We start from the raw sequence: 22,712 nt of genomic DNA, 5'->3' as shown, positions 1-22,712 counted from the left end.
TGCTCATTCGCCAATTTCTTTGTCGATACAAAAACATATTTTCTACAAAACTATGCGTGTATTCTGAAAATTTATAAATTTTTAGGGAGAATAAAAATTCAAAGGGGGAAAAATATTATCTGACCTATTTTATTTTACGAACATTGAATTCTTGATAAAAAATTACCATAAAAATAATTTTATTGAATATTTAAAATAATTTCTTGATAGGAAGAATATCGTTAAACTCTCCACTTAATTTTTATTAAATTAATAATTACGTATTTAATTGTTATTAAATTAATAATTACGTATTTAATTGTTATTAAATTAATAATGAGGATACTTAATTATTAAATTAATACTTAGGATAATTTATTATTAACTAAATAATTTAGATAATTAATTATTAAATTAAATTAATAGTTAGGATATTGAATTATTAAATTAATAGTTAAGATTTTTAATTATTAAATTAATAGTTAAGATACTTAATTATTAAATTAATAGTCAGAATACTTAATGATTAAATTAATAGTTAGGACAATTAATAGTTAAATTAATAATTAGGCTAATGAATTATTTAATTAATAAAATTACATGTTTAAATATTCCCCAATTAAACATTTCAAACACGTTAAAATTCGACAGTTTTAGCACCGAAATTTTAATCCTAAAATTAAAATTTCGTTCAGTGTTGTGAAAAGTTTGCCAAAATAAATCCGTCAATCGATCGCAGGTATTGCACTTTTTGATACCTGCGTCGGTTTCAAACACCTGCCGTACGAAGGCGCCAGAGGTCTTCTCCTCCCAATTATTATTTTCTTTAGAACGAAAACGAAAAAAAATTGACTCTCCGTCCTTTTCAAAGTACTCAAGTCAGCACTATTTACACGCAAGTTTTTATTTCGTCGTGTTTTCTGTCTCCGACAATTTATACCTTGTGTTCTCTCTCTCATATCAGTACAAAACTTCCGCAAAATCTATTTTTGTTTGCGTCTAAATTTTCAAGAAACCTCATCATCTCTCGCCGAATATAATATAGTCCAAAAAAAATTAAAAAAAAGTTTCTAACAAGCAAGAAACAAAAAAAGAAAAAAAATAGTTTGAAAGACTTCATTGAGGGTAATAAAAATTAGTTTATACAAAGATTTTTCCATTGTTTGTTTCGTGCCGGGTTGGAGAATAGATAAAGCAAATCGTGCAACCTGACGTGGAAACGAGTGAGGGAAAGGAAAAGAAGGCAGCAGGTAGGGAACACGAGGTTGACGATTATCAGCATCAGTCGTTCGCGCGTGTCGTGTGCATGCGGTACTGGTGGTTTTGTTTCTAGAGAAAACAAAAACAAAAAAAAAAAAAACAAGAGAGGAGAGAAATTCACCAATAAGAAAAGAGAAAAAAAAATTTAGTGAAGAAAAATTTGTTTTTGTGAATTAAAAAAGTTTTTGTTTTTCTAGTGTAATCTTAATCATGTCGTTATTAAAAGGCGATCAAAAAGTGCCGAGTGCTCGACTATGTCATATTGTAAAATGGGATGATTTCGATGGCTATGGATTTAATCTTCATGCCGAGAAAGGTAAAACCGGTCAATTCATTGGGAAAGTTGATGACGGTTCACCAAGTGAAGCGGCCGGTCTTCGTCAAGGCGATCGAATTATTGAAGTTAACGAAATCAACATTGCGAATGAGACGCACAAACAGGTGGTCGATCGCATCAAAGCATTTCCAAGTGAGACGAAACTTCTTGTTGTGGACCAGGAGGCGGACGATTATTTCAGGGGCAATAACATCATCATCAAGGGCACCATGGCGAACGTCAAGGTGATCAAGACACCGGAGAGAAATCCTGCCACCGTTGACGATGATGCCCGATGTGATGGCAGTAACGGCTCCATCGATGAGGTACGAATTCCAACAATTTTTTTCTTCTTTTTTATTATTATTATGTAATGTAACAAATTTTCTCGTGTGTGTATAAATCGCGTGTCTTTTTTTTTTAGAAGGAATTCTTCAATTTAATCTGATCTCGAATGTTTGATAAGCATATAGTTTTAATTTAGACGAAATTTCGGGAATTACGCTGTTTTGATATGTGGAATTAAACAAATTATTAGTTTTGCTAATTTTTGAATTGAAAATTAGCAAAATTAGTTGATTAGTGTAAATTAGTTTGTACTAGTTAGTTCTGGTTTATACTAGTTTTACTGATTTACTGGAACAAATTTTTTAGTGAATTTATTTACTTACAGTAAATATATTTACTCACTAAATTAGTAAAATTTATTCACTAGTTTAGAAAAGTTGACTCACAAAATTAGTAAAATTAACTTATTTAATTAGTAGAGTTTACTCTCTAAATTATTAAATTAATTAAATTTATCTCTTAAATTATTAAATTAATTGATTCAATTAGTAAAATTTATTTACTAGTTTGGAAAAGTTTACTCATTAAATTTATAGAATTTGGTCACTAGTTTAGTAAAGTTTACTAACTAGTTCAGTAAATTTTACTCAATAGTTTAGTAAAGATTACGCATTAAATTGGTAAAGTTTTCTCTCTAAATTATTAAATTAATTGATTCAATTAGTAAAATTTATTTACTAGTTTGGAAAAGTTTACTCATTAAATTAATAAAATTTGCTCACTAGTTTGGAAAAATTTACTCATTAAATTAGTAAAATTTACTCAATGAAGTACTAAATTAAATTATTTGATGAAATTAGTAAAGTTCACTCACTAAATTATTAAATTAATTAATTCAATTAGTAAATTTGCTCACTAGTTTAGTAATGTTTACCTACTAAATAAGTAAAATTTATTCACTAGTTTACATGATCCACAAAAGTGTGGAACATTCAAATCAATGAAATATATTTTCCATAAAAAATATTTTCAAAATTTACTGATTGCAGTAAGAATTAAAAACTTAAATTTAATATTTTATTTAGAAACTTAGTAATTCATTTTTTTAACACTTGGCGCAAAATCATTACAATAAAATTTTTATTTAGAGAAGAAAAAATTTAATTTTGTTCAGAATTTTAGGAACATAAAATCCCTCACTAAATTATTAAAATTAACTTATTAAATTAGTAAAATTTACTCATAAATTTAGAAAAGTTACTTATAAAGTTAGTAAAGTTTACTCACTAAATTAGTAAAATTAACTCACTAATTTAGTAAAGTTTATTCATTATATTATTTATAAAATTAAATTGACAATTAATTAAATAATTATAGTTTTTTCACTAAATTAGTAAAATAAATTTACTGATCTAGTGAATTTTTCTCATTAAATTTGTAAATTAATTTGAATTAAATTAACAACAATTAATAATTAAGTAAACAAAATTAAAAAAGTTAAAATTGAATTAATCGCTTAACTGAAATTAAATCTGCTTAATTGAATTGAATCCAATTTAATTAGACTACCATTAATCAAAATTTAATCAATTTAATCAGGTTACCAATTAAATTTTTTACTAAGTGAATTAGTAGTGACCAATTACTAGTTTTACATATTTTTTAACTAAAAACTGTTATAATCATTACTAATTCGCTGAAGAAATAAATGATACGTTTGATTTAGTCAACATTGAATAATTTAAAATTCAAAGTAAATTAATAATTTCTACATGTGGATTAGTCAATAAATACCGACGTCAAAATGTCAGACAGTGTGTTAAATAATAATTTTTAATACCAATAATTTTTATAAACGTAATTAATTATTTCTGACCAGTTATAGTTACTTTTTTTATTGACAATTTACTTTTCAAAATAATTATTTTCTCAAATAATTTTTCTTTTTCAAAATAATAATTATTCTCTCGAATAATTTTCCTTTTTCGTCGAAAAATTATTTTATTATTTATTTTATTGTTCAGTTTCTATTTATTATTATAAATTTTTAGTAATTTTAATTAGTGAACTCCTTTTTACGTATTCAGATTTAGAAAATATTAATAATTAGTTATTATTTTTATAAATAATTAATTATTTTCCAGCAAATGATTTAAAGTCAATTAAAGTCCGTTTTATTTTTTTATTTTTTTTTAATTAAAATCATACATGTAATGAAAACATACAGATAAATTATACTATAAATACAAATAAATAAATACTGATAAATAGTTTCGTAATTAAGCATTTGTTAATTTTAAATCATAAAAATTTATTAATACTAAACTAATATTCAAAATCTGATAATATTAAATAATTAATAATTAATTAGTATTAGTATTTAACGTAATAATTAGGAATTAAACTATTAAATTAAATCAGAGGAGAGAAAAAAATACGAACTTATAGGAGGAAAGTAATAAGTTATTTAAGAGACATCTGTACAGTAAACAAATTAATTAACGCAAAAATTGCTTAAATTTAATTAAACTTTAATCGAACGTGTAATAAAATAAATGAATAAGAATTGAATACAAAGATTGCAGAGAATGAATTATTTTTATTACGATATGATATAATTATTTTCGATATAATCAAATTTTTTATGGAATTATGTTGTTAATTAAATAACATATTACTCATATAGTATTTTATTTTTGTATATATGAAATACAAAATTAACTTGAAATGACTCTTACTTAAATTGTAATTAGAAAAAAGAAAAATTTTAATATCCACTTTCTAGAAATTCCGGTTGAAATTCTTTGGAAATTCCGCATGGCCTTATCTATATACATAATTCCGGTTGATTTAATCTATACACACAATTCCGGTTAATGTTCGATGGAAATTGTTACACTCGTGGTTAAAATGTTTTAATATCAATTTTACGATTTGTCGTAAAAGTTGTTTTGTTTTCTTCTTTGAAATTTAGATTAGTTTTTCACGTAATTTTTAACTGATTTGATTGCTAGTTAGTTTCTTTTTTTTTTTTTAGTTTCTATGACTTTTTAATAATTTTGATTTGACGAAATTGTTTATTAAAGAGGTCGTTAAATCCGTTTAAAAAAGTCGTTAAATTTGAGTTTTTATTAAGTATATGAAATTATGTAAAATTAGTTGAATTAGTTAAATTACAGTTTAAAAATGTAATGAATTTTCTTTTCTTCAAAACATTTTGAATAAATGAATTTTAAAAAAAATTATATTTGATTCAAATAAGTGGTTACTTGTCTATAATAAAATAAATATTTACTTGAATCAAATAATTTTTATTTAAATCTTATATTAAATTATTTGAACCAATAACTTCGGTATTTGAAGCAAATAGTATTTAATAAAATATTTAAATATTAATTAATTCAAAATGAAAATTATGTGATTCAAGTGAATATTTATTTGAGAATAAACAAATAATTGGTTATTTGAATCAAATAGGTAATAAAATATTTATTAATTAATAATTCAAAATAAAAATTATTTGATTCAAGTGAATATTAATTTGAGAATAGACAAGTAATTGGTTAATTGATTCAAATTTTTTTTCAGTGTAAGCTTTTTAAGAGTTTCAAAGAAATTATTTAAGTATTGAAATAGAAAATGTGTTGTTTTCAGTGTAGTAAAAAGTCCATTGATGGAAAACGTTGATTAAACTACTTCGGCGCTATTATCAGTATTTTTTTATTCTTAGAAAATTGAGATCAGTTTTCAACTTCTTGAAGTGATTTTTTTTTCTTTTTTAGTGACAAATTTTGTTTACAATCTTTTGGGTTTGTTTTTTGTCTAAAAAAATAAATAATAAAAACTATTTTTATTTATTTTTTTATGATACTATAATTATTTTCATAGAGAAATTTTTCTTTTTGTATTTGTTTTTGTCTTTATTAGTGTAGTGCAATATTATAGTAGAGGATGATTCACTTTTTCAATTGAAAAAAGTGCCATTAGGTAATAATCATAACAACTTAGCGATTACGTACATCGTGGTTAATTATTGACAGGCTAAATTTACAATTTTTTTTTTAATGAAAAAAAGATTTCGAAAAATATGTTTCATTTGAAGAGAACAGTGTTATTTTTGTAAGGATTTTTAAAGATAAGGCTAATTACGAAAAAGTCATTCGATATGCGGCCATTAGTTAACATACAAAACACTACAAAACACGTGTTCATTACCATTTTTATCAAAAATGGTTATGAGCTACTGTCACTTTGAAGGCATAGAATGCGTCATTTATTTCGAACCATATTTTTATTTTGCTCTTTTATTTTCTTTTTTTCTTCTTTCTTATTTTTTTTTGAAATTCTTTCTTTTTAAAATTCTTTGTATTTTTTTGCATTTTTATTATTTTATTGTTATAAATTGTAAAATTTATTGTTATAAATTTTATTGTTCATTATTATTTATTTATACGATTTTCGATTATTTGTCAATTATCAAATAAATAATTATGTTTACTTGAATCAAATAAAAAATTTTTGATTCAAGTAAATATTTAAATAACAATAGTCTACTAATAGATCATTTGAGTCAAATATATTTTTTTTAGTAAAATACTATAACTAATAGTAATATTATTAATAATAGTGAAAATAATATTAAAAATAATAATACTTCTTCGATTCAAAAAATAATTCTTCCTCTACTATAATATTGCGTTATTAATAAAGACAAAAAAATTCTTAAAATTTTCTCTTTTTGAAATATATATATTTAGCTGACACTTTCATTTAAACAATTATTAAATATAGATTAAATTAATTATAAATTATAATATATAATGTAGAAAAATATTAATTATAGTAATTATCATAATTTTATTTTGTATTATCAATTTTCGTAATTACTAAGTACAATTATCGTAATAAAAAATAATAAAAAAATAATAAACATAATTAAGAAGAAGACAATAAATAGTAGTAAATAATAAGGAAATAAGGAAACAATTACGCAACTTTGGTAGAAAAATAAGAAAAAAAAAACAATATTTGAGAATTTCTGCTAAGAAAAATATTCAATTTGAACAATGAACGCATTTTTCGAATTCCTATCGTCTTTATTATTATTATTAGTTGTTTTTTACAGTTTATTATTACAGTTTTTTTTAAATTAAACTGCACATTCAATAATTAGAATTTATTATACTGGATTCAAGTAATAATCTGATGGGTGAATTTTATATAAATTATTCTTTAGATGACTTAATTAAAAAAAAAATGTGTATTTAAGAAGGAAGTAGCGCGAAATTTGATTTTATAATTTTATAATTCATATATGAATTTTCTACAATTCGCTTTAAATCGTACATTATTTATTGTTGGTAATAATTTATATATATTATGGAATATATATTTAAATGTGTAAGAATTTTTTTTTTTTTTTTGCGAAACTGGAATAATTATTAGCAGGGAAATCTTGGAAGCGTGCGTCTTTTATATAGTGATTGCTTAGTAAATTAATTCATTACATTCATTAATATGAGAAAATATTTGAATAATAGGGTAATATACACGTGTTATTATTATATTATTATGTATGCTTATATATTGCATCTCATTCCCTATTTACAGTTTGAGTACAATGATGTCATCTTTTCACCCTTTCAAATGCGTGCAGTCGGACACTAAACGCTTGTATTCATTTCATTCACTTTTTTATTATTATGACACGAGTTGCAATGAGTGGACATAACCTTTTCAATTATTGAATGCATATTACATTTTATAATGACGCTATTTTCTTAAAATCAAAAGTCATGCTTTCGATTTGAATGAATCAGATTTCGTCTGGGATTTTCTGCTCAGTGCTTTTTATCTGCTCAATTTTTCTTCATACAATTTTTCCTCAAAAAATTTTTTTTATTCGCCTTCTATTTTTTTTTTGTATACGCAAAAAAAAATTGTGCCTTGAACAGATAGATTTGACTATATTAGGGAAATTTTGAATGGTTTTAGTCAAGAATTTCGCTATTCTAGAGAAACATATTTCAAATATTTGAATTTAAATTAATCTAAATTACTACTTTGGAAAAATTTCATTTTACAGAATATTAGGTGATTAGATTTTTTATTTAGCAGAATTTTCAATTGGCTGGATTTTTTATTAACATTTGTTGTAATTAATTTAATTTGTAATTAGCAATTAACAATTGATTTTATGAATTTAATTTTTAATTAACAATTCTTTTAAAATTACCAATTGATTTTATGAATTTAATTTTTACTTAACAAATTCTTTTAAATTACCATTTTATTTTATGAATTTAATTTTTAATTAACAATTCTTTGAAATTATAACAGAAATATTTTCTATTTAACAGAATTTTCGATTGACAATATTCAAAAATAATAATTGTTTTCTTTAAAATAAATCTAATCTAATAGAATTTTAAATTAGCAGAATTTTTTTTTTGAAATTAATCCGAATTTTTAGTTTGCAAAAATTTTACATAACAGAATTTTAGGCAATTTTTTATTAAACAGAATTTTTAATTGGCTGGATTTTTAATTAATAATTTTTTCTTTAAATAAAATTTGTATTCTGATAGAATTTTAAATTAGCAGAAATCTTCTTTTTAAAATTAATCTGCAAATTTTTACTTTTCAAAATTTTTACTTATGTATTAGAATTTTAGGAAATTTAATTTTTCATTTAAGAGAATTTTCAATTGACAAAATTTTTAATTAACAACTTTTTGTTAATTAAAATTTTTTTTGTTTAAAAGAAGTCTCATTTAATGGAGTTTTAAATTTGTAGAAATCATTTTTTGCTTTTTAATTTATCGAAATTTTTAGTTTGCAAAAATTTTAGTTAACAGAATTCAGTCACTGAATTTTTTCTTTATTATCTACAATAATAATATTTAATATTGTTATTATATTTAGTAATACATATTTAATAACAATATTTTATTTAGCGAATAGAAGAATTTTTAAATTAATTATTGTTTCCTTTAAGAAAATCAAGTTTTATGGAAGTAATTAATAAATAAGTACATTTCCAATTATCCACTAAATTAAATTTCAATTAGATTAGATTTCTTTTAACTAAAAAGTAGAATAATTGAAAATTTTCTCAAATGAAATGTTTGGTAAATAGTAATTCGCGATTAATGGTAAAAAATTAGCTTTAATTAAAAATCAAAATTGTTACATTCAACTAATTGGAATTTTTTTAAATAAAATTATTGTAACTAATAATTTTTTTAGGATATCGAATTGAAACATTTTCTTCTTTTTCTTCTCCTCTGATTTTCCCTGTTATTTTGTTCTCTACACTAAAAAAATTGATTTGATTCAAATAACCAATTACTTTTTTTTTAATTATAAATTAATTTTTTAAAATTATTTTATTTGCTTGAATCAAATAATTTTTATTTTTTAAATCAATTAAATGAAGTTTCAAATACTGATATCGTAGGTTTCAAATACAATTTATTTGATTATTTAAATATAAAGCGAGATAAAAATTATCTGATTCAAGTAAATATTTATTTGATAATAGAGAAGTAATTGTTTATTTGAACTAAATAAATTTTTCTTTCAGTGAATCTTTAGTTTTTTTTTCTCCTTCGCCCTTTGAATTTTTGGAAATTAAAATTATATTGTTTTAAGGAATATTATTCTTCTTATAAATTTGTATTTGATTTCTAGGAGTGTAATTTCTTGAACGATATCCTTGGACCAGGTGTTGACGGTGGCATGCAGTCGCATAAAATGCTACTGTTTACTTTCATTCTCCATGGCGGTTGTGGATGTAGGCTAATAGGAAATGCAGTAGAATTTTATTTAGTTGTCAGTTTCACTCTGATGTTTTGTAATAATAAATATGCAGTTTGAAAATCGAAGTTGATCGATATAAATGTAAAAGAAATATTAGGGATTCGATTTGAGCGCACATTACGGCAGATTGGAGAATGAAAAACCGGCTTCCACTTAGCTAAAAGGCTAAAAGTAAGAGGGAAGGTCATTCTCATCATGCTACATCCAGCATCTACGAAGAATCTTCTTCTTCATCTCACTCTTATTAGTCTTCTTCTTCCTCTTATTATTCTTTTCCTCTTCTTCTACTTCTTCTCCCTCTAATTATTCTTTTTCCTCTTATTCTTCTTATTTTTCTTTCTTTCCTCTTACTCATCTTCTTCTTCCTCTTCTTCTTCTTCTTCTTCTTCTTCTTCTTCTTCTTCTTCTTCTTCTTCTTCTTCTTCTTCTTCTTCTTCTTCTTCTTCTTCTTCTTCTCCCTCTTCTTTTTTTCCTTCTTATTATTTTTCTCCCTCTTATTTTTTTTCTCTTTTCTTTTTCTCTCTCTCTTATTATTCTTCTTCCTCTTATTTTCTTTCTTCTTCTTACTTCTTACTTCTTCTTTCTTATTTTCTTTTTCTTTGCTTTCTTACTCTTATTATTCTTTTCCCTCTCATTTTTTTTCTTCTTCGTTTTCTCCCTCTTATTATTGTTCTTCCTATTTCTTCGTCCTCTTATTTTTCTCTCTCGTATTATTCTTCTTCCTCTTATTCTTTTTCTTCCTCTTTTTATTCTTTTTCTTTCTCTTATTATTTTTCTTCCTCTTATTCTTCTTCTTTTTCCTCTTAATCATCTTCTTCTTCTTCCTCTTATTCTTCTTCTCTTTCTTTTAATTTTCTTCTTTTCCTTCTTAATTTTCTTCTTATTTTTCATTTTCGTGTTCACATTCGCCTTCTTCTTCGCTCTCTCTATACACGATTTTGTCACGCATACTTGCACGTAAAACACGAGGACAAATCGTTCAGAGAAACCTGCAACCGTCGTGATTAGCACTAAAACAATGTAGTTAAACTTCTCATTACTCACAGGTGATAATTGCACAAGAAATTAGGTCCAAACTATTTTCAATTGTCAATTATCGTGTAATAAGATTCAAACTCTTCCATTACGCTCAATTTTTTTTTATTTTAGAAAATTTCATTTAATATTCATAAATTTTCATAATCTATATTTTCATTCATAATTTGTTTATTCAATAATTTATATTTTTATAATAATTATAATTAACATATTTATATTCCAAGAATTACATTTATAAATTTTATAAAATTAACGTAGAAAAACAAATAAGTTGCATTTTTGTATAATAATTGTAAATACTATAAAAATATAAATTATTTAAATAAATTAATTTATTAAAAATACACTTTATAAAAATTAGCAGCGAAAATTTTTAATAACTGAATAATTATCACAACAAATAATTTCTCTCAGTGAATATAATAATTAATTTATATTATATAATTTGCAATAAATTTCTATTTTCATAATTTATTTACAATAAATGTTGTTATTTCATAATTAATTGCTAAAAAAATATGATTTATAATTAATTAAAAAAAAGGGGGGAAAATAGTATAGTTTATAATAAATTTACTTGTTCATAATTTATTTATAGGTATCGATAACGAAATAGATTACAAAATACCTCCCCATCCCCGGGTATTTAGTCTAAATTTTGTGAAATATTTTTTTTAATAGAAGAAAATTAATAGAAGATTAAAATTAATTACTATAAATATAAGTACACTGTAGATGAAAACAAGAAACATTGAGAATGCGTAAAAAGGAAAGAAAAACAGTTGTATAATTAAATGAACTATTTTTGATATAAATACAATAATATTTTTTTCACGTGAGAATGAGAATCATCAGATAAGATTGTCATACTTCTTATGGAAGTAGATTGAATATTGTTTCGTTCTCTCGAGAATGCGAGAGTTACGTGGCAAGCAGTTCATGTCAACTTTCAGTTTCTGGAAAAAAATAACACTTGTATTTGTCTAACATTTTCTGAAGAAGCATTATTGAGGGGAAAATTTTTTGAAACGATGTAAAATAGATTCTTGTACGATAATTTAGGCAAAAAAATTTTCACAAAAATATACTGAAATAAATATTTAAAAATACTAAAAGAATACTAAAAAATATTTAAATTACTAAAAGAATATACTGAAAATAATAAAAAATATTTTTAAAATGCCAAAAAAATACTGAAATAATTACAAAAAAGTTATGAGAATACTAAAAAATATCAAAATAATACTAACATACTAGAGGAATAATAAAAATAATAAAAAAAATTAAATGATTAAATTAAATAAAATTAAAAATTAAAAACTACTAAAAGAATTCTAGAAAATACCAAAAGAATACAACAATGCTACAACAAAATTTTAAAAACACTGAAAAATAAAAAAAACTAAATTACTACAAAAAATCAAAAGAATACTGAAAAATACTACAAAATATTTAAAAATACTAAAAAAATACTAAAATACTACAAAAAATTAAAAGGATACTAAAAAATACCTAAAGAGTACTAAAATATACTGAAGGAATGCTAAAAATAATTAAAACTACTAAAAGAATTCTAAAAAATACCAAAAGAATACTACCATACTACAAAAAAATTCAAAAGATACTGAGAAATACTAAATATTAACTAAAAAATTATTATTATTGATTAAAAATATTAAAAGAATACGAAAAAAATTAAAATACTAAATGAATGTTAAAAATAAATAAAAATATTTGAAAATACTATAAGAATACTAAAATACTACAAAAAATTAAAGGAATACTAAAAAATACCTAAAGAATACTAAAATATACTAAAGGAATGCTAAAAATGATAGAAAATAATTAAAACTACTAAAAGAATTCTAAACAATACCAAAAGAATACTACCTACAATACTACAAAAAAATTCAAAAAATACTAAGAAATACTAAATATTAAAACAACACAAAAAAAACTTGAAATACTAAAGGAATGTTAAAAATAATAACAAATATTTAAAATAACTAAAAGAATACTGAAAAATACTAAAATACTAAAAAAAATCAAAAGAATACTGTAAAATACTAAATATTAAAAGAATACTAAAAGATTCCAAAAATTACTGAAAAATACTAAAAAAGATATTTAAAAATACTAAAAATAATACTTAAAAAAGTATTAAAAAGATAGTAAAATATTTAAAAAATAGAAAAATAATAAAATAGTAATAAATAATTATTTTCTAATTAGTAATTAGCGCTGACTGGTCCATAAGTGACGCAAGTAGTCTATTTACCTGCGTCTCTTCGAGTACATTCTCAGATTATTTTTTTTCCTCACATATAAAAAAAATAGTTAAATAAACGCAAATATTTCTGGCGACGTCTTTTATCATTTTTCTCATATATTATGAAAGATTTTTTATTGTTCTCCAAATAGTTACATTAAGATGTGTGACAACAAAAATGTTGATAAAAATTGTGTACACTTTATGGTTGTGAATTCACTTTGAGTATTTTTTTTTAAATATATAGGAGTTTAATAAAAAAATAAATAAAAAAAAAATCAATAAATCAAATATAATATAATATAGTATTTAAAAAAAGAATATAGTTTGTTATATTGTTTACACAGTATATAATATATAATTCTGTAAATCTTTGTTTCATGTAATTCTGGAACATGTTATTTATGAACTTTAAAGTAATTTCTAGATTTTAATAGAAATTTCTTTATTTATGCAAAAACATCATTAGCTTTATTTTTAGTGTATTTTAAACTCCTATCTTTGCATATACTATCTAATCTTCAATCTTTATAATGATATCAACAATTTTTTATCGATTAGAATTGTAAAATGTGTATGGAGGAAAATTTTCTCTTTTTTGAAAATAATTAGACTTTTTTAGTTAATATCTGTAGTAACAAATTCAAATCGAAGTCGTTTTTTTTGTCATTTATCGTCATTAAATTATTGATTAACTTTTTTATTATCTTAAATATTTTTTATTTTATTAAATTATTTATTTATTTATATTTTATTGTATTATTTTTATTTTATTTTATTTACTTTTACTTTTCTTTACTTTTTATTTTTTATATTTGTACTTTTTACTTTATTTATTTTTTAAACACTTCCCCGCGGTCACAACAATTTTATTTATTTATTTATTTATTTAAACATCTTCACACGGTTACGACAATTTTTATTTATTTATATTTTATTTTATACATCTTATTTATTTATTATTATTTATTTATTTACTTACTTTGCGATTATAAATACACGTTTCAAAAGCAAATGTAATTAAATATTTATTTACTAATAATTAATTAAAAATTTAAAAATAAATAAATTATTTTAAGTAAATTATTAATCGTATAATAGAAAATAACTGAGAAATTAAGATTACGATGTGAGTAGATAATTCAAAAAAATAAAATAGTTTACGAAAAAAAAATATTAAAATATGATTAAAAACAAAATAAAAAATTAAATTAAATGTAAAATAATAAGTAAAATAGCAAAAATAATTGCAATAAATTTAGCAAAATAATAGTAAACAATAGTATTTGATTTGAAAAGTCAATTTATATTTGAGTTGTGGACAATATTATTAGCGATCTCGATAACGCTCTGATGAAGTACTTATCTTCAATTACTTTCTAGACGTGTCGGATTGTAGAATCGTAAATTATTGGTTGCGCTACGAGGCGAAGAGCAATTTTGATTTTAGTGATTTTATGTTCCCCCTGACATTGATTTTCATTTTATTTTTAGCGGATTTATTCTTTTTGACAAATTTATAATTCAATTTAATTTTTCATTTTTCGTTTTGTGCTTTTTGGCAAATTTTCAAATCAATTTTCTGTAAATATTTGTTAATAAATTTTTATTTTATATTATATTTTCTTTAGATTTTTTATTTAAATAAAATTTAAATCTTATTTTATTAGATTTTTATTTAAGTTTTATTTTATAAAAACAGAATTTTTATTTTATTAAATTTTACTTGAGATTTTATTTAGTTTTTATTTTGTTAAATTTTGTTAAAAATTTTATTTTCGAAAATAAAATTTAAAGCAGTGAAATATTCAAGTAGAGTACGTCAAAAATTTTCCATAAAAAATAATAACTAACTGAAGCATAACAAACAATTTTTTTTCATTAGTAATTTTTTTCTGCTGCAATTTTTCATTGTAGTTTTTTTTGTAGATTCGTGAAAGTATGAAATTTTATTCCTGACAGTTTTTTTTTGCAATTCGATGAATATTTAGACTGATTATAATTTTTTTGAAATAAATCTGCAGGTATTAAATTTAATAATTTTAATAATGAATCAAATTTTTTTAAAAACATTTTGTTAATAAGAAGTGAGAAATTGTCTTGTAATTTTTTTTTTTTTTTTTTTATCATGAACGGTTGTATTAATTTGCGGAAGTTGAATTCCGGATATGAGGTGCGCTTGAATGAAAAATGAGAATATGGGTCTTAAATAAAATCTTAAATAATGGCCATATGGCTCATCATTATTGTTTACCTCGTGACCAATTACGTATCTATTTTATCCGAACATCTATAAAGGCACATGCGCACTAGACTTCCGCCACTTACATAAAATGCATAAAATCCGCATTTGCAGATGTACATATAAACAACAGTTGGGTGCCCATGTGAACTGCGTAATGCTTTTTCAAAAGAGTCTACACGGACGATTGAATCTCGTCTCGTTTCGTTTTTCTTTTTTTTCCGGGGACTTATGCGACCTCGTCCTTTTCATATTATATTCCAATTATTCCGGAAATAGCATAATTTACTCGGAGGAGACACTAGTTATTTTTTTTTTTAAATACTTCTTTTTATGCAAAAGAGAAGAATTGAAACAAATATTTCTCTTATGCAAAAAAAGAGTATTAAACAAATATTTCTCTTATGTAAAAAAAAAATATTGAATAATATTTCATTTTTGCAAAAGAATTAAATATTTCTTCATTGAAAATTAATTAATTATTTCTTCTTTGGAAATTAATTATTTCTTCTTTGCAAAAGAATGTAATATTTCTTTTTTGAAAAAGAATTAAATGATTTTTTGTATACGAAAGAAAAATTAAATAATTTTTTTATGCCAAAGAAAAATCAAATAATTTTTATATGCGAAAGAAAAATTAAATTATTTTTTCAATGCAAAAGAAAATTAAATAATATTTCTTTTATGCGAAAGAAAAATTGAATAAATATTTCTTTTATGCGAAGAAATCTCATTCATACAAAATTTACAAAAATATTAATTTCTTAAATTAATTTTTCGTGGAAAAATTAAATATTTTTCTTATGCAAAAAAAAAAAAATATTGAATAATATTTCTTTTTTGCAAAAGAATTAAATATTTCTTCTTTGAAAATTAATTAATTATTTCTTCTTTGCTAAAGAATAAAATATTTCTTCTTTGCTAAAGTATTAAATATTTTTTCTTTGAAAATTAATTAATTATTTCTTCTTTGCAAAAGAATGAAATATTTCTTTTTTGAAAAAAATTAAATGATTAAACATTCGAAAATACATAATTTTTCACATTTAATTAATCTAATTTACATAATTTAACTTGTCGAATGAAAATTATGTCCCTAAAGTTCAGAATGTTCAAGTAGAACAAAATTAATTTTTTTAACTTTTTAAAATTCAAATATTGTTAAATAATAATTTTGGGTTACGTATATAATTAAAAAATAATTTATGTTTTTGATTCCTACTTCAGTGACCAATTTATAAAAAATTTATATTGGAAAAAAATATTTGGTTCGTTTAAAAGTTCAAAATTTTTTAAGCATAAAATTAATAAAAACATAAAAAGATAAAAATTTAAATACTATGTAAATTAAATTAGAAATTAAAGATTCAAAAATGAGTCAGAAGTAATTTATCAAATGACTTTCCTTATAGAAAAATCAATAATTTGTTGAGAAATTATTTAAAATTTGACATTTGAAGACGAAAAATTAGAAAATAAAACTTTATTGCAGCAAAAGAATAATTGGGAATTTAATTCAAAAAATTGTGAATTTGAAATTTATTAGAAAATATAAATAGAAAAATTAGAAAATATTTTTTAGAAAAACTTTTTTTTTTAGGAATTTTGGTAAATCAGTATTTTTGTTAATTTTTGTAACAGATCATTTTAGTCAAGTTTCACGGGTAGAATAATAGAATTCGTTTAAATTTTATCTATATTACAAATAATTTTTTCTATTTAATGTTACACTGAAAAAAACTTAATTAATTTAAATAATTGCTTTTCTATGGTCAAATAAATATTTTTACTTGAATCAAATAATTTTTATTTAAATCAAATAAATTTCAACGAATAATTATTTGAACCAATAATTTTAGTATTTGAAGCAAATAACATATAATTGACTAAAAAATTAATTTAAAGAAAAATTAATAAATTCTATTGAAAAAGAAGGAAAATAAGGAAAATGAAGAAAATAAAGAAAAACAATTTTCCTGTAAAAAATATTTATTTGATAAAGTATAATCGTTTATTTAAATCAAAATCAAATTTTTTCCAGTGTAAAATTTGTTACAATTATTCGTTGATTTATTATTTATAATATTCGATTAGAATTTAGAAATTAAAGTAAGAAAATTAGAAAATTTCTCAATTTATAAATATTGTGGAAGCGTTGACCAGTTTATGTATATTTTAAAGGCTAAAAATAAGTAAATTTATTCTCGCATGACTTCTGTGAATCACAGTGACAAGTAAATTGTATTTTTTTTACTTAATTTTACGTAACCTTTAATTTATCATACTACTACCGCTGCGATGATAGTAAAGTTTAAATAGTTATGGAATCATCGTAAATTCATCTTTCGAAGATGACGCGTTTTAGAAACAATATTTATAGTTTGTTTTTCTTTCACTGAAATTCTTTCAATGGAATTTTTCTTTTCCTGACGCAGATAATTTTATGGGGAAAAATTGTTGGTTTTGTTTCGTATTTTTTTGTATTTTTATTGTATTTTTCGAATTTTTTTTGACATTTTTACTGTATTTTTTTTTTAATTTCTGTTAAATTTTTTGGTAATTTTTTGTACGTTTATTGTACTTTTCTTATACTTTTATTATTGATATATTTTTCAAAAGTTTTTTTTGTTTTTTTCCGGTTTATTTTCTTTCTTTGTTTCCCCATTTTTATTAAACTTAAAACTTCGCACCGCAAGAATAAATTAAACGAAACCAACAATGAATTATTTTCTACTGAAAATAGTTGATGGTATACTTACGCGAGTAAAATTTTTCACGGCTATAAACGTATTATATATATATATATATATATATATATATATATATATATATATACAATTCTCATCATTATCCAAGTAGAGCATTGCATTTGTGGTGACAAGAAAAACGTGCAGAAACTTCTTGATGAATTTCGAAAGCGTTTTCTTACATATACCTATACAGTTTATTATTCTCGTAGTTAATTTTTTTTTTATTTATTTAGTTTTGTTTTGAAATTTTCCATAAAAAATGAAATTATTTTAACGTTTTTCTTTTATTAGTAGAATTATTAAAATTTTAATTAAAAAGGCAAAATTGATTTTAAATTTTATGTACCTATAATTAGATGCTTGTGTAATAATTATTAAAATTACATAATTCATATATACATTTATGTATATTTGATAAAAATGAGTCACTGATTTTGATCATTAATAATTATTCTCTTTGCTTAAATCTCAACAATATGCTGCGGTATTTCCTGTCTTTTGATGATTGTTTTGTCATGCGGGGAATTCCACTATTAATAAAGAATAAATTTTCCTTGAAAATAAATTTTTCTTTAATAAATTAATAAATATAGAAAATGTAGTCAAATTTTGGTTAATTTTTTTAAGAAAATAAATTATTTTTTTTCTTTCAGCTTTTTTTATTAGCTGTTATTTTTTTCTGTTTTTCAATATTTATTTTTTAACTTTTTTAAAAATATTTTTTATTTATTTTTACTGTTTTTTACTATTTTTATTTTTTCTCCTTTTTATTTTTTTCTCCTTTTCATTTTTTCTCCTTTTTATTATTTTCTATTTACTATTTACTATTGTCTTTCAAGGAAAGCACGTAGCAAACAGATATTTTTAATCCAAAGTTTGTTAATTTTTCTCGGTATAACAAATCTCTGTTTCTATCGATAAGCACCTGACATTTATTTCGAAGGTGAATGAGTTAGTTTTGTAGGTCGGTAACTGGTTAATCTTGGTCATAAAATGTGTTTGTGCGTTCCAATTGGTTACTCAGTTTTTAATTATTTTTTTTACGAACCTCGAATGTTTTTCTTTTAATTTTAATTTACTCGACACTTTTTTCCAGAATTTTTGTCATTTACAATTTTTTTTTTTTTATTTCACGATATGCTGAATATTATATTTATTTCAATCTAAAAGCATCAAAAGAAAAAGAAAAAATTAATTTTTCAATTAAGATAAAGAAAATATTTTTTCCTACAATGGGGAAAAATTATACGGGGTTAGATTAAATGAGATGATTATGAAATCAGTCGTAAAATAGCAAATGATTATTAGCGCGTTTATTGCAAAACTTTTCTATATTATTTACGTTTTATTCATATTTCACCTGTGACGGAAAATTAATCTTCATTTATTGAAGTAAAAAACAATTTTTATTGAAACACTATCTTGTCAACTGTTGAATAACAAATTGTAGAGAATGGAAAAGGAAAATCTTTTTTTTTCTTTCTCTTAAAATCTTCTCAATAATTAAAGTTGTAAGTAAAAGTATATTTGCGATTTTTCCGCATTTATTGTGATGTAATCGAAATACAAGAACTCTGTTAAATAGTCGACAGATAAAACGAGATCAATATATTAGAAAGGTGATTAAAAAAAATTATAATAAGAAAAATAAAAGAGAGAAAAAAAGAAATCATTGAGAGATAAATTATTACTTGATAAAAAAAAGTGTAATGTGAATAGGTGTGACAGTCCTTGAATGTACACAACGTGCATCTCCGGAATGGTTGATACTCTTCAATGTGGGTCACGTGGAAATTATCAATGATTCAATTCGATCGTTTTAACTCATGGACATTTGTCACGGGTCATTAACCGAGGCTTTTAATTTCTCGAAAATTCAAACAGCAATGAAACCAGTAATAAAAATTAAGAAATGTCAGTTAATCAGATTAAATTGAAGGATGTGTGACAAAAAATACACACGACATTTTTTGTTATTAATTTTACAATTACTCTTTTTATTTTCGTTTACTTTTATCATTTATTTTTGTTTATTTTCGTTTATTTTCATTTAGTTTCGTTTATTTTCGTTTATTTATGAATAAAATTTTTCTTGTATTAATAAAATGATTTTTCCTTTTTTAGAATATGCAGAAGTCAATCGACTCGAATGACACATCGCACAGCGGCTTATCAACAGCGCCCACTGCAACATTAACAAATGAAAATTCGGAGGAGAATCACAAAAACGGAAGTGGAAATATGAATAACGAACAATCGTCAAATGGAACAAGAAATGGCAAAATGGATAACGAGAAAGAAGAATTAAATTTAAATTTAACCGTGAAGGAATTACGAGCAAAATTAGCAATGAAGAAAAAATATGACCCAAAAAAAGAATCATTAGGCTTCAAAGACAAATTTGATATTGTACAAAAATTATAATCCATTCAAATGTCAATTTTTTTTTGTCCCAATTATAAATAAGTGACAGAGAGAGGGAGACAATAGTCTTTCTAGAGCGTACACAGAGATTATTTTGATCCACTTGCTCATTGTACGCTCGACAAAATGATACCTCCAATGATCATTGGACCGTGATAAGTGCCCATTTTTTCCATCAGGATCACATATTTCTTATATAAATATTATCAATAGATAACGGATCATTCTTCAATGAATAAAATACAATTATAGAAATTATTGAAAAGTGAAGAGAGAAAAAATTTTACCTCATTTATCATATACTTTAAGAATAGAGGATCAAGAAAAGAAAACAAAAGAAAAAAGAATAACGATCCTAAAGATGTTTTTTTTTTTGGCTCATTTATTATGTATTACAAGGAATGATCTCTTGATAAAATAATTAATGCTTGTACAATTATTAATTACATTATGCTACAGAAATGCTACATATTTTAGTCACTGTCGATGATGAATGATTAAAGTGCGAATTTTGTCAATCATTCAATTTTCACTCTTGAAATTCAGAACAAGTAAAATTTAATTTCACATTATTGGAGAAAATTTGTAGAATTTTTACCTCGAATATTTTATTTTTTAGTGAGGAAAAAAGGAGAAAAGATATGACTATTTTGTCATAATTGAACTAATTAATTTTTACTATAAATTTGTTTCCAATTTCAATAGTTTTTTTGTTTAATTTAAATACAACTTTGCTAATTAAGTAAATCTTCCATTCGTACAAAATTTAGTCTTCTTTTTTCCTTTCTGAAAAATTGTAAAATACTTGAGGAAAATTTAAATAAATATTTTTACGCTTATTCAGATTTAAAGTGTGGAAAGTAAAATTATCAGAAGCGAATATTTTTGAATAACTAATAGAAGTAAATTTTTTCCTGCATATTTTGTCTCACCGAAAGAAATTTCACGCTACAAATTTTGATTATGGAAAATCTTTCGTTAAAATTTCTTCTCGAGAAAAAGAAAAAATTTTTGGTATTGTTATTTTTTGGAAAAAAAAATCAGTTTCAAATTATTTCCTACAGGAAAATTTTGAAATCTTTTTACTAAGTTTTTCCCTCTAAAGAGAGGGAATTGTTTCGTAAAAAATTATTATTTCCGCTTAATTCGCATAATAAGATAAAAATAAATAATAGAATAATAAAAGTATTTATTTTAATAAAAAGCAATAGAATAAAAATTTCTGAAAATATTCGAACGATTAGGAAAAATATCTAAAACTGATAATTTATAATCTACGATTGGAGATTATAATTTTTTTTTAAAAAATCGACTTGAATTGAAACGAATTTGAAATTATTTGATATAGTTTTCGAATGATAGAATTAAAGATTATGTGAAGAGGAGAAAAATGTTGAATATAGATTTACAATGTAATTGTGATTTTTAAAGTGCGATTTTGTGAATACATCATGTATATGTAGCGAGTGTGTGTGATTTCAAAGTCACGATGACGTGCCGTAATACTTATTATCGTCCTCACAAATTTTTTGATGCAATCGTCAAAAAAAGAAAAGGAAAATATAACTTGCGATCTTAAAATATCAGTTGATTGACTTAACTTTTAAAAAAATTATTTGTTTTCTTTTTTTTCTCTCCAAACAATTTTTTATCTTTGCTAATTTCTATTACAACAACCGTTGTTAATTCATTTAAAAAAATGAATACTACAAAAAGGTAGTTTTCTGAAAGTGAAATTTTTTTTATCCGAATTTCAAAAGTGCGATTTGTCAACATTTACGCTTGAGTAAAAGTGAACTTACGAAATCTTTGAGAAATTGTACATTAAGCATGAGGATAACTGGGATTTTAATAGAAATTAAAAATTAAAACAAAATTAAGAAAAGAAGGAAAATTTAAGAAAAAAGGAAAATTAAAGAAAAAGGAAATTAAATAAAATAAGAAATGAAAGAAAAGAAAGAAATTAAATAAAGGTAATTAAGAAAAAAAGGAAATTAAAGAAAAAAGAAAAAGAAGTTAAATTAAAAATATTTTCTTAATGTAAAAATGAGAAATTGTTTGGAAAATTTGTTAATTTTTTCAAGTTATAATTTAAAATTGGATCTTTTTGAAATCGAGTTTCTTGTTTAAAATTATCATTTGATATTATCAAGACGTATAAATCATTAAAGAATTTCTAATTAACTTCGCAATTATAAAAAAGAAATAGAAATTAATTAAAGTAATTACAAATAATAAAGAGAAGAGAGTAAACTAGTTGAGGAAAATGAATTTAATGATTAAATAGAATTTACGAATTAATTTGATACGAATTCGAAAATTAAT

At 22.3% G+C, this 22,712-nt stretch overlaps 1 protein-coding gene across 1 annotated transcript; it reads left to right on the top strand.

The window, feature by feature from the left end:
- Positions 1–851: 851 nt before the first annotated feature.
- LOC122509433 (Na(+)/H(+) exchange regulatory cofactor NHE-RF1) lies at positions 852–22,358 on the top strand. Its single transcript, XM_043623528.1, has 2 exons — positions 852–1,881; positions 20,088–22,358. The coding sequence occupies exons 1-2, from the start codon at positions 1,450–1,452 to the stop codon at positions 20,385–20,387; spliced, it is 732 nt and encodes a 243-aa protein (XP_043479463.1). The 5' UTR covers positions 852–1,449; the 3' UTR covers positions 20,388–22,358.
- Positions 22,359–22,712: the final 354 nt, after the last annotated feature.

Source organism: Leptopilina heterotoma, unplaced genomic scaffold (assembly GCF_015476425.1).
Source record: "Leptopilina heterotoma isolate Lh14 unplaced genomic scaffold, ASM1547642v1 Lhet_60, whole genome shotgun sequence".
Classification (NCBI taxonomy): Eukaryota; Metazoa; Arthropoda; class Insecta; order Hymenoptera; family Figitidae; genus Leptopilina; species Leptopilina heterotoma.
This window is presented reverse-complemented; position numbering and strand designations above follow the sequence as displayed.

Bases quoted from the DNA above. Each gene is read 5' to 3' on its own strand.
- LOC122509433 (XM_043623528.1), top strand. From the start codon at position 1,450: ATGTCGTTATTAAAAGGCGATCAAAAAGTGCCGAGTGCTCGACTATGT. The intron at 1,882-20,087 runs GTACGAATTCCA...TTCCTTTTTTAG, and splicing joins GTAACGGCTCCATCGATGAG to AATATGCAGAAGTCAATCGA.